Source organism: Amblyomma americanum, chromosome 9, assembly GCF_052857255.1.
Source record: "Amblyomma americanum isolate KBUSLIRL-KWMA chromosome 9, ASM5285725v1, whole genome shotgun sequence".
Taxonomy (NCBI): domain Eukaryota; kingdom Metazoa; phylum Arthropoda; class Arachnida; order Ixodida; family Ixodidae; genus Amblyomma; species Amblyomma americanum.
The window spans coordinates 134575433-134588971 of NC_135505.1; the positions used below are offsets into that span (position 1 = coordinate 134575433).

The window sequence follows — 13539 nt, forward strand, 5'->3', positions numbered from 1 at the left end:
TCCATGCAGCTAGTCATGTTGGCAAAAATCACAACGTTCAGAGAATTGCATTTCAAGTGTGCGCGCCAGCCGTTTGAAGGCCTTTGGTAGAAGCCTCAGAGAAACGGCGGAATGCGGATGTTTGGAGAGGATTCCGCAATAGTGGGCAATACCAGAATGTATGGAAGGGCATCAGCTTTCCAGCAAGGCCAACATGGTGACCAACAGGAACATGGTTGTGGGATGGGTTGGGCACGAAGTTATGCCGCTTGTTACTCTGAAATCGTCGATTAGGCATCTCGAGGCGTCAAATATGTCAATTTTTTTAGTCGCTGGAGGTCGAATTAGAACTTGAAGCTTTGTAGGTAGTTCACATTAATATTGAACTCTAATGTCATTTTTGAAAACTACCAATTTTTGCTTTTTTTTTACCATTTCAAGGCTCGTGTCTCCTTTTATTAAGTGGCTGGGTGTATACCGAAACAGTCTGCTGTAATCAGTTACAGTAGATTAGTCCCAAAATCAGTTAGGTAAAAGAAAGGTGGAGTCAGAAGCACGCATGGATTGATTTAGGTGTTTAGGGAACCCAAACGCACTCGAAGAACTCAATGATTCAACAAAACCCAGTTTGAGGACCCCTAGCTCAGGTTGTAGAGCGATCATCCTTGTATCAAGCCTCAGGTGCTTGTTTGCAAGAAGTCATATATTTTATGCCACCGTTATGTCTATTTCAGTGTTTGCCTAGACAGAACCGTGCCACACGAGCTTTTAACAATGAAGCTCTTCTAGTGTATATTCACTGTTATGTACTTTTTTCAAACTGGTGTGTGTCTGAGATGCGATTAGGTTTCCTTTATTAACTATACTACAGCAGTAGTAAGGCCTCTCGAGCTTCATATTCTGTGAAGCTTTCTTGTATGAAATTGCCAATTTAAGGACCACATTGTTGTTTTTTTTTTCTGCAGAAATTTATACCCTGTGTTTGGAGGTCCCTGGGCAGAACAGCCTTGCAGGCCACAAGACATCGGTGAGTGCTTTTGATGACCAAAGAAGACCGCACACCAAATAAGATATAAATAAATGTGGATTTATGTTTGTACATTTTGTTGGGACCAACAGTGTCTGGCCTGTGGGTCCTCATTAGTGGAATTATTTACAGGGTCGTGAGCAAAATGGTCTTGATTCGAACTTCAGGGGACCGGGAAAAAGGTGTTTGAATTATCCAAAAGTTTTAAGTATCGAATGACTTCGAAGTAACTGCCACGAATTGCTTTCGTCACAGGAAATCTATTTAGTGAAAGACTGGGCAATAGTTGCCTGATATTGAGATGAGAGCAGTGCGGCAGGGACTATTTTTCATGTTTTCATCAATGCTTTATTGCTTGCATACTGAAGTGACCTTCAAAGCAGTACCGCACCAACTCGGGTTTTGAGTCGGGCTTTCTTGCAGTGCCGTTCATACCTGGACACAGCCTCTGTTGGGAGCCCATTCAAATTAAACGGTGCGAGACCCGTTGCGCCCAAATTAGCAAGCATCCGACGCAATAGACTTGCATGGGCGTTGGCGGGGACCGAGCTGGCATTTCGAAATATTCAAATTTCCTAATTAACAGGGGTCAACTTAATGAGCCTTTACTGTACTCTGTTCTGCTGGAAATTTGTGTACACATTTCTGCTGTTCTTTTGTTCTTATTTTTTTACAGTAATTTATGCGACTTTGTTGTGGTACATTTGGTCCGCCATCTTGCAGACTCACAAAAGCCCCCCTAAGGTGCTTTCTCTATGACCAAAGCTATAGTTAATGAGAAAACAGAGCGATGAGAAATGGCATCTCCTTGGGACCTTGAGCATGTTGCACCTCTTGAACGTCCCCTGTTCACGCAGACTATCATGTTCCCTCCGAGTACATCATCAACCAGAGCATCCGGGACAAGCTGGCGGGCATTAAGTTGAACCGCTATGGCGAGGACCTGCTCTTCTTCATCTTCTACATGTTTGGGGGTGACCTCTTGCAGCTGCTCTCTGCCGCTGAACTGTGAGTGCCCGTCTATGTCCCCTTGTAATACGAGTAATACGGATAGTAATACGAGCATTCGTGGCACCTGCTGCGTTGTCTCTCCAGAAACTTCTAATGTCTTTCCTACCAACAGGTTTTCAGGCGTGTGTTGTTTTCGATAACGTTTTCGTGTTAAAAGGTGACATTGCTGGAGGAAAGAAGATACCAGGGAAGCGTGTTTTCTATTCCGCTTTGTTCAGTAAAGTGCTGTTTATTGATACGTATAAGCTGACCCCTAACTCAGAGCCTTTGATGCCAAAAAAAAAAAAATTGACTCCAAATATAAGTCTACGAACACCCCCCACCCGCCGCGGTGGCTCAGTGGTTAGGGCGCTCGACTACTGAGCTGGAGTTCCCGGGTTCGAACCCGACCGCGGCGGCTGCGTTTTTATGGAGGAAAAACGCTATGGCGCCCGTGTGCTGTGCGATGTCAGTGCACGTTAAAGATCCCCAGGTGGTCGAAATTAATCCGGAGCCCTCCACTACGGCACCTATTTCTTCCTTTCTTCTTTCACTCCCTCCCTTATCCCTTCTTATACGGCGCGGTTCAGGTGTCTAACCATATATGAGACAGATACTGCGCCATTTCCTTTCCCCCAAAAAACCAATTATATACACCCCCCACCCTTGTCCTGCCGCCACACTGTTTTGTAGTTTCCCATGGGATGGCATCGCGGCAACTTGCACAAGTGAAATATGCATGATCACAAGGCCAGCAGTCTGAAGCCAGTGGAGATCAAATGCAAAGGAAGTGCGCTCCACCCTGCATTCCACACTAGCCTGTGACATGACTCTGTAGTGCCAAAGCCTTGTAGTTACGGATTCCGGCGTGACGGACGCCATGGTGGTTATCGGAACTGGCTGGGGACAAAGGATGGGGCCTCTGTTTGCTTCTACCAGGCCCGCACTCATGCTCGTCTACTGGTGATACCACTCGGCCACTGCACTTGAAGTGCTTACTTGCTCATAAATTTTGTTTTCCAAATGATGACATGAAAAACACTACAGACGAGGATACATGTATTCGCACTTCAGTGGCATTTAAATTTCGAATGTCTGATTGCTGTGATTGAAAAACCTCGTGTGGCAGCACAGGACCAGCAGTTGATTTGGATGACATTCAGTTTGATGTCAGCATCCACATAGCACGGGTGTTAAAAGGACTTGTGAGGGAAAATTAAAGTTGACTTAGATCACTGGATTACCACTTGCTAATAACTAACAGGCTGGTTTTTCAGAGAATAGTTTTCTTAATCGTGCATAGGCACCAAATTTTGGTTGCATGTTTTCTTTGTAATGATGTATTAGACATTATATACTATATAAGTGTCACCATGCAACATTCGCCTATGACCGCTAAATAATTTGCAGCTGAATTTCTTCTCTTGCCTGTTATGGTTTCGATTTCAATAGCCGAGCTGTGGCATGACGTCAAAGGTTAGTATAGGTCTCGTGACCTGACGCCATGTATGAAAAAACTGCAAAATAATCACTGCTTTGTTGTTTTAATTCACTACAACACTGAAGCCAATGTCTCAACGAATCAAGGAGCAGCGATTATATTGCAGTTCCTTTAATGGCTCACGTGATCTATACTGACAAATGATGTCATAGCCATCACTTGGCTGTTGAAAATTGATCACTAAGTGCGAGACTCAAAGCCTGAGCCCAGCCCGGGCTCAGTACCCATACCACAGCAGCTCAAGGTTTTGCTCACTGAGCGCAAGTAGTTTCCTGCTGCACAAGCACAGAAGTGGCCGGCCAAGGCACTGTGATCACAATACCACCCGAAAAAAATTCATCTGGTAAACTGGTAAATACAAAAAGAAGAGAAGAAAAGACAGGTTCATCCACTTGGCTTTTTGAACAGTGATCGTGTCTGAGTAGCCCCGAAGATCTGAGAGCCAAATGAATAGAGTTCCGTATAGGCTCAGTAAATTTTACATTATGTCTGTATTTTTAATCAATCATTTTTTACTGCCTGTGATGTCTAAATATTAAATTGTCCTCGAAGCCATAGCTATGTCAGTTTTTCCTTTTTTAATGAGTGAGATTTTACGGGCAGAATTCAGGGCCTCATTTCTATAAAGAGAAAAAGCAAAAGCACCTGTTTATTTCGCAATGTGTGTCTGAAAACCCGAAGTGTCCTAAACAAATGTGCTCTTCTCCAATGGCATTTCTCGTAGCGTAGAGGTGTGTTTTGGGGAGACGAAGGCAAACGACCAAGGACTGTCTTAGTGCAGGACTATCCTGTCAAGCAGTCAAATGAAGGTCTGCCGCCAGCAGTTCTTGGAGACTTCAAATGTCCAGTCGTGAGCAGCATCACAAAACCAAGCAGGTGTGGAGCGCCTTGTGATAGATTCGACAGCGTGTGCTCACTGATAGCTGAAACAGCCCAAACCAGCAATGCTGTGTAGTTTAATACGCGAACGCACTCGTAGAAATGAGTCATGTGTCAAGTGGTACAAGGCTCCACGAAGAACACCACTGTCAGTCTTTTCTGTCGTTCAGTGCAGCCAGGCATATGCGTCTGAAGTTACTTGCGCATAGCTCTGTGAGTAGCGCTCATTAAACTCTGTCTACAGATTTGGACGCTTACCTTCTGGGTGTCGGTTGCTTAGTAAAGTCCGAAACATTATGCAAGTGCAAATTATTGGAGTCCGAAAAATCGGTCGGCTTCTGTATAGCTTACAATCCATTTTCAGAGCTAAGCCTGAAATGGCGTCGTGCAGATTTTCTTCGTTGCATGAAAAAGAAAAAGGATTACGTACTTGAGTATTAATGCTGCTTCTTTTTCAAATTTTCCGATGATTATGCTTCTCGGTAACGTAATTTTTGAGTGCAGCTGCTGTGGTACTCTAACCGTAGGCAGCTGCATACGGAACATGGTGTGCCAAATGGAGGCGGCTCTGAGTTTTGACTGGGCCAGCGCGTACAGCATTCCGCAACTGACGAGCCTCGCATCGGACGATCAGCGTGCTCTTCTTTCCTACTCTTCACGCTGCCGCCGTTTCCTCCTTCTCCACTTTATGTTTTGGTGTATAGCGTATGTTAGAAGAGCCAGGAAAAGGCCTGTTGTTAGATTTTCATGAAGGAAAGACAAACGGATGCAGTTTCCTCTTTATGCCTTTAAGGTCAACAGTGTCTTTAGGGAACACCGCAGTTTATTACCTTGTGTGCGTTGAAAATGAGAAAAGACTCCAGTCACACAGTCTTGCGGCAGTGATAGCGGCCATACTTGAATGCTGTCTGATGATTAACCATGCCACTCATTTAGATGCTGTGTTGAGTTGTGTAATGGACAGGCGTCTTGTGAGAGCCCCTGTGAGCAACGTTCCTTTGCCGTGCTGTCGCAGGTACAATCGCGACTGGCGCTTCCACAAAGATGAGCGTGTTTGGATCACGCGGGCAGGCATCTCGCCGACGGAGAAGACGTCAACGTACGAGCGCGGAACGTACTTCTTCTTCGACCCAGTCAACTGGCGAAAGGTTGCCAAGGAGTTCCACCTCGACTACGACCGGCTGGAAGACAGGCCACAGCAGTACCCACCCCTCTGATCGGCCAACGACACCACCTCCAGACGTCCATGGCAGCAGCTTGGAGCGCTCCTTCTACCATGCCACTCGAGCAAAAGCCAAAGTGAACCACCTGTCCGGAAAGCTAGTGGTGGCGTCGGCCTCAATGAAGCTGCAACTCGCAAGGTTGTCAGAGGAATAAAACATGGGCCACCTTGTGATGGTGAGCAGACTGGGAAAACGAACAAATGCAGGCTAGTGCGGAGCCTGTGAGAATTGTTATCATGTGGGCAGTGGTTAGGTTTCCTGAACATGTGGCTGCCTTTGATTGCTGTGCTAGGAGTGTTCGCATCAGTCTTGCCATACGGACCGTGCGGCCACGAGGACACTGCAGCGCTGCTGACTGGCTTAGGGGGAAGTGGAACGGAAAAGAAGTAGCTCGATGGATCACAGAAAGGGAAAGGGATCCTCCTCACAAGTGCTCAACGGGGTCAGGCGTATGAGAGGCACTCATTTTAAACTACTATACAGCGCAGGAAAGCTTCATGGTGAGGGTACTGCCTTACCAGCATGGTACGCCCGTATAATGTGGTTACGCAAATGAGCTTGTAACCTGATTTGTCATATCCTTGTCCACAGGATTACCTTTTTCGGTCACTCTGCAAAGCACTTTAAACTTGTTAACTTTCATTAGACTCGTTACAAAGGATTTGTTGCGAGAAGAAAAAGATGTTTAGTTAGGCACATCTTTGAAATGTGCTGTTGCATTTGTTGAATTTTAATTTGTTTTTTCCAGGTCAAGGCAGTTTGACTGGTTTGTATCCCAGGTGAAGCTGTGGTAATAAATTCGAATATATAGAAAAATGCCTTTACTAAGTTTGTTCCTTTCTGAAAGCTGCACCATTTCCATAGACGAAGTAGAAATTTGCTGTAACATTCTGAAACACAATGAAAGAATAATGTAGGCATTGCATTCCTGCACTGTTCAGCGTTATTCCAGCGAAATCTTGCTTGTAAAATGATGTTCGTTACATTTGGAAAGCATTGTATCGGGATTATTTGCTTGTCACTGTTCTATGGGAGTTGAAATTTGTGATCCTCCGAACTGTTGGCAGCTTAGACAGTGGTGATACACGGGTTCACTGTGTTCAGTGCACTCGCTCAGGCTGACTCCTGTAAATAAATTCTCTCTTTGGCTTGCTTTTACACCACCACTGTTCATTGTGAAAGGAATGGAAAGCATTCATTTGGTGTCACCATTGTCCACCGCTTCCAAGAGCCAGCCTAGTAGCCATCTTATCCTGCCATGCTATTGTTAGCACTGAGCACAAAGTTTATGAACAACAGTCACTGCCAGGGAGTGGAAGCAGTTGCAGTTTGTGGCACAATCTGGTGTGGTTCCTGGAGTGAAGTTCACGGAGGTAGAAAATGTTCCAGATGGAACCTGATAGCATAGCACGGGAGCCGCATTTTCCCGTGTTCTTGGAGAATAGTAAAACTAAAACACTGCCGCCCACAGGAATTGCGAATCCGGCGGGTTGAGATTATTGAGTGCTCTCTGCTTCTGACGTACTGTGGAGGCTTGAGGGGAGGCGTGAACCCTTTTATTTTCTTTAGGGGCACCCGACTTCCGCGCGTGGTTGGGTGTTGCTCACGACACCGATGACTAGCGACAAATGTGACTGCACAAGGACCAAGTGGGACAGTTGCTTGCGACTGGTTTATGACTTGTCACCTTTTTCCATTTTGCTTAAGTATCCTGTGTTTTGAAGGACTGGTAAGGATGCCTTTTTTTTTGTTTTCTGCACTGAATGGGTTAAGACTGCCACATTTTTAAACAGGGTCAGTCCTCACTGTGAGTGTGTTCTGTAGAAAATGTGTGGTGGAAAAAAAATGTGGCAGTTTTTATTTTGTGGTGGGACAAATCAAAAAGTCAACGACTGTACTTAGTAGACTGCACTCTAGTTTTCTGCATTCCCTGCTGCTGGTGTTTTTATCTTTTTCTTCGTATTGCTTACTTTGCAATGAACTGACATTTAAAAATGGCACAGATTCGCCTGATGGCTCTAAGTATACATAACTACATCTTGCACAGTTGTACTTTTCTTTAAAACCATGTTCCTTGAAGTCTTTGTGTATTGCTGCTTTGTTGCGAAATGAGTTTTCCCTTATGTATATGTGTAATGTTGACACAACTTTATTTTTATTATCCTCTTTTGTCTTTTAATTTAAATGTTTCAAAGGTGGTGTTTGTTCGAGCTGCCCTCGTCTGCGCCTAGAGTGAGATACGAGACTGCGACACGGCTTGTGGGCCGGATCGCAGCCGGTTGAAAGCCATATGTGAGGCGTCTGTGAGGCTGTCTATGCAATGATAGGCCAGTTCATTGTTCATGCCAAAAAAAAAAAAAATGGAGGTGGCGCGTTGTACAGTCAGGGTTCAGGGTGTTGCGGCCACTGTTTGGCCACATGGATGTGGTCACGGAGTCGGATGGCACCAGCCAACCTAGCAGAGAGGAAACGACGGTGCTCCTAGTGTTGAAAGGTAGCTCATGGGACAAAAACTCAATGTACATAAGCCTTCCTTAATTATTTTCAAAATGTACAAAGGAGCGGCCTTGATACATAGTTGCTTGTCAATAAAGAACGATCTCTAAAGCTGTACCATTGTGCTGTTTCCTGTTTTGATGCTCGTGTTGTGTGCTTTCGACTGAGAAGCTAGCGGTTCTCTGAAGGCCATGTTTTGGAACTATTTCTACCTTGACGAAAAGTAGCGCTCAATCAGACAACACAAAATGAAAAGGACACCCGTCTGATCGAGCGCTAGTTTTCGTCATGATACACCAACTTGTCCAAACAGTACCCTTTCTGCCCTCTCGACTCATTTGCTGCAGAAGTCACTGCGGTGGCTCAGTGCTTATGGTGCTCGGGTTGCCGACCGGAAAGATGCAGGTTCGATCCTGGCCACAGTGGTCGCATTTTGATACGAAGTGCTAGATACCCACGTGCAATGTCAGTGCACGTTAAAAAAGCCCAGATGGTCGAAATTTCCAGAGCCCTTCACTATGGCGTCCCTCATAGCCTGGGTCGCTTTAGGACGTTAAACCCCCATGAACGATAAACAAAAACAACTCTTTCTAAAAACAGCTCTTGTAAGGTAGAAAAGAGCAAGAACTAAAATACAGGTATCGCCGCCACAGGCCAATCTCCAAGTACAAGCGTGATGAAATAGGAGAAAAGATCACAGATCTCTGAGGTTGACAAACGTGCATGAAGGTTACGTGTTTGATCGATATTGAAGTATATATATTGTTTTGAAACCAGTGCACTTTTATCGCGCGAAGACGACGGGAAAATGAAAACTTTAATGTTGGAAGTGGAGAGAACCTGCAGTTTGCGGCGCAGCAGGTGGCCAGCTGAGTTCCGGGATGATTAGGGGTGCTTCGCAGCTATGGGTTCTGCTTGCCCACATGGTTTCGTTATGCGCCTCGATTTACAAGGGCGGAGCTGTAGATGCTCCAAGTGCTCCTTGGACGTATTTCGTTTAACGGCACGCAGCTGGGACAAGGAGAAAGAGCTGTGTATACCCAATGTTCAACGCGCCTCCACGTTGGCAAACTCACCACTCAGCGTGTTCGCTTCGTCAACGTACCAAGACGCTGGGCTGCGTAACCAGCCCTACGAGGACTCTTATTACAGAATTTAAATATGCCTGCACGTACCAGTCGCTACACATCACTCGAAACGGTGGCTCGTCGGTGACAGCGACACTGCCGACTCATCGGCGCTAAGATTTCCTTGCCAGACCCGCTGCCTCAACCCTCAAAAGCATCGCACGCTGTGTGGGGTTGAGGTCGCTGAATGTGGGCCGCAGTTCTTTGCGAGAACTTCGTAATCGGGAGCGGGATCCATTGTAACGTTGATTGCAACTGTAAACGAAGCGAAGACGGCACACCCGGCCGGCAGTAGTTCTCGCTTCGGCTGCTGCTAGGCTGGAGCGCAGCACTCGCCGCCAGCAATCACGGAGTCTTCGTTTCCATTTCCGCCGTTTACGTCACCGTTCTCCTGTTAGCTAGAGCCCAGAGTTTGAATCGTAGCGGCGCGAAATCGTAGCGGCGGGAAGAAAATTTTCAACTTCGAATTTAAATCTCTTAGCAATGAATGCACCTTTCTTGCCGGACAAGCGGGAACAAAGCCACAAAATGCCAAACTATCAGATTTAACTAACAAAAAAAATTGATAGCGTTGTCTTCAGTGCCCTTTAAGTTGTATCCGACCATATAGCGGATCCAAGGTGATCGGCCACAGGTGGTCGAAATTATTCCGGAGCCCTCCACTACGGCACCTCCTTCTTTCACTCCCTCCCTTGTCCCTTCCCTTACGGCGCGGTTCAGGTCTCCAACGATATATGAGACAGATACTGCGCCATTTCCTTTCCCTAAAAACCAATTATTATTGTTATTATTCACAGAGAGAGGCGGAAAATTGGTCGACGGCATTTGCTGGAGTTGTATCCGACTGTATAATGTGCCTTCGGTGGGGCCCTTAGTAAAATTAAATTGTTTGGTTTCTTGTCGCTCTGCGCGTTGATGTTCGTTCGGAAGCAGGATAGAAAGCGAAGTCATGCTTAGTGCAGTAAGGAAAAGGTGGCTTTTATTATTAATCTACCTCCAGGCGACTAGCGCCAGGTGGTCGAAATTATTCCGGAGCCCTCCACTACGGCACCTCCTTCCTTCTTTCACTCCCTCCCTTATCCCTTCCCTAACGGCGCGGTTCAGGTGTCTAACGATATATGAGACAGATAGTGCGGCATTTCCTTCCCCCCCCCCCCAAAAAAAAAAAACAATTATTATTAGCTACCAACGAATGCGCGAACGGATGTGAGAGAGCAGATGTGTTAAGGTAGCGGACGAGGGCTTCAGATTTCGGCACGGCAAGTCTGACACGACCGCTGCTTCTCACATTTAGGTTAATCTGCAACTTAGCAGTCTTTGTTTCTGCTTGACAACCAAAGATTGACTTGAAATGAGGGCCCTCTGGGCATCGCCATTTGGCTCGCTGGACGTGTGCACCCGGCGCTAGCACGATGGAAGCGGCAAAGGAACCGGTTTGCGACAGTCGAAAGAGGAGGCTTTAGGCGTCTTCCTCGCCCGAAAGCAAAGGTTTATACTTGTTAAAGCGGCCTTGCAACACAATTCATTAAAGCTGCTGTATGCCTGGGAGATGAAAGGGCATTGCTTCAGGGTATCTTATATCAAGAAATTTTTAAGTACGCTTTGTAGAAGCGGAGTTATATATCGCTAGTCAAAATTTGAACTTCATTGTCTCGGCGCCTTTCGTTCTCTCGTCATATTTCTCCCGCCCAGAAACAGCGCTCGTCCGCCGGTCCCGCCCACCCGGCACGCGCGAAAGTTCTCCGGGGCGGAGCTTCCTGCCGCGCCGGCGCGGCGCCGTTGACGCGAAGTAGGGCGCGGGTATGAAGAAGCCGCAGGAAAGAGCGCGCCAAAGTTCGAGAGCGATTGTGGGTTCTCTACTTCATGGAGAAGTGCATTGTTTGGCTCAGGTGCAGCTCAGGTGTTCATGACAACAGTCTATTTAGCGAATTTGTGTTCAAAAGTGTAGTATTTATTAACACGACAGCGTTAAGGCTCCCGTTCTGCCAAAAATCCGTTGCCGTCGGTGGCGTTGTGAGCGAAAAAGCAGGTGGCCTACCTTCCTCCTAGGTCACGTGGCCTTATGACGTCATCTCAACCTGTCCATTATGGCAGGTGGTAGTTAAACTAATAATTGGTCGCGAGAGGTTGCTCGGGAAGAGTAACCTAGGTCTCCTAAGCCCCACAAGCGGCCACGTTTTCAACAGTCACTTGCCAGGCCGTGGCGCATCATTTAACAGCTGCACCACTGAGCTAGGAGTGGTAAGAGGACGCTGCGCGACTTATGAATCTATTATGAATCTATTTATGACTAATTCCGCGTAACCTTGGCGACAGAGATGGAATACTTGCGCGGAAGGTTTATTAACTAATGCCAGCACTTTGTACTCTACAGGGTAAGTTATGTGAGGATTGAAGAGCCTTTGTCCTGCAGTGGGTGTAGTCAGGCTGCTGCTAATGATGATGTGTCCGTGACTGCGATGTGGTACGCAAAGATGACCCCAGGTCGCTGAAGCGACCCATTAAAATTATCGCGTCGTACCCTTAAAGGGACCCAGAAAGGGTGTCTCAATAAAGGTGCGACATGTCTGGGATGTTAAAAGACGACAGTTCATAATTATCCCCCAGCAAGAATTATTTTAATGCGTTTTGTGGAAGCTGAGTTATATGCAGACAAAATTTGAACTTCCGCTTCTTCGCGCCTTTCCCTCTCTCGCAAGCCAAAACGGCGGCTCTCCTCCGCCGGCCCCACTCACTCGGCCCCTCCCCTACCTCCGCCGGCTGCGGCGCGCGCGGAGTGGCCGCGGCCGCTGTAGCGCGTGATGTCTGAAATAGTTTGGCGCTGTGAACCAATGATAACCCCCGGCTGCTGACGTCATTTGCAAGACGTGACGTCGTCTGCCAGGTTTTCCTGCGAAAGCCAGGCACTGCGCGTCGCCGCGAGGTGCGAAAGCGGGATTTTTTTTTTAATGTATCGTAAATTTCCCGCCCGCTTCTGAGGTCTCGTACGCGGCATGGACGCTCGGTGGCCTGTACTCTACATAGTGCAAGCATTTTAAAGCCAAGCTCGAACACCCCTTTCTGTGGCCCTTTAAGGCGGAGCTAAAGTGTCCCCTCACTTCTGAATAAACACATTCTAGGGGCTACAAACTCACCATTGCTATAACCACTATACCGCGCTAATTCAGAAGTGCATTGGTAAATTTTAGCTGATTAACTATAGCGAATTAGTCTAAATTAAAAAAAATTAAAAATTGCTGTTCATTTAAATCACCCTATTTTCAGAAATTTTAATTTAAAAGTGCTCGGTGAAACACACGGAGCAAAACTTATTAATAAACACGTTAGAAGATACGGGGGAGGTGGCAAAATTATTCTGGAGCCCTCTACACTCGCATAACCAGCGTGTACGTATGGCGCTCTTCAATATCTATCGTTTCTTAAACTCTTGAAACAAAGAGGCAACTCGGATCTTTGGGTCTGGTGCAATTATGCAGTTATGGTTTTCCCGCACACGGGTGGGCTGCATCCGACAAATGTCATTTCGGACAAACGCATATAACCGTTTCAAGCTCCTTTCATTTGCGTGAAATCCTCAGCAATGATCAATAAACCATCTGACAGAAAACTGAACCAGCCCCTCAATGCTACATGTGTGAGAACGGTTTGTCCCAAAGGTGACCGTACCTTCTTAAAATCAAATTTCGGCTAATTAGTGTACTCTTTTTTGGCAAGCAAGCTAACTAGAAGTCGAAAAAATCTCCTTGCTCATGTCAGGTGGTGGTGAAAAACTTTATAAAGTAGAGCAAGCCTTAATTTTTACATCCTAGTGATGGGATTGCTCTTGGATGCGTGTCGTGGCCGGAAGGTGATGCTTCTCAGCGACTTCCAAAGCCCAGTCCACTAGCTGCCGTTGGGCAGCCGGGTCAGAACTGGACACCGCAGCCTCCCATCGCTCGAGGTCTGTGAGTTGCCAATCGGCTGGTGGAAGGAGCTCAGAGCAAGAATAAAGAATGTGTGCAAAATCCGCTTTCGGAGCGCCGCAGAGGGTGCATACTGGCGTGAACAGTCCCGGGTGAACCAGGGCTAAGTGGGCAGGGGAGAGGAAGGTGCGGGATTGCAGCTGTCGCCACGTCACCTGCTGCAATTTAGTGAGAGACTTGTGCGGAGGGGGATACGTTAGCCGTTGCTCACGGTAGTGTAGAGTGATCTCGTGATACGCGATCATTCGATCTCGAGCGTCTCCCCAGGCGTCGGCGGCTTCTGCTCGGCTGACGAAACCTCGAGCTAAAGAATGAGCCGCCTCGTTACCTGGGTGGCCGGCGTGCGCCGGGACCC

The 13539-nt window shown here is 46.9% G+C and overlaps 1 protein-coding gene across 12 annotated transcripts in view; it reads left to right on the forward strand.

Annotated features, from left to right (window-relative positions):
- The window catches only part of LOC144104456 (CCR4-NOT transcription complex subunit 2-like), a 34188-nt gene extending 25976 nt beyond the window's left edge, over positions 1 to 8212 (forward strand). For all 12 annotated transcript variants that reach the window (XM_077637469.1, XM_077637461.1, XM_077637468.1 and 9 more), the window contains 3 exons: positions 945 to 1006; positions 1864 to 2014; positions 5392 to 8212. In XM_077637469.1, the coding sequence (XP_077493595.1) occupies positions 945 to 1006; positions 1864 to 2014; positions 5392 to 5593 (415 nt within the window). In that variant the 3' untranslated portion in view covers positions 5594 to 8212. The remainder of the gene's footprint in view (positions 1 to 944; positions 1007 to 1863; positions 2015 to 5391) is intronic.
- Positions 8213 to 13539: the final 5327 nt, after the last annotated feature.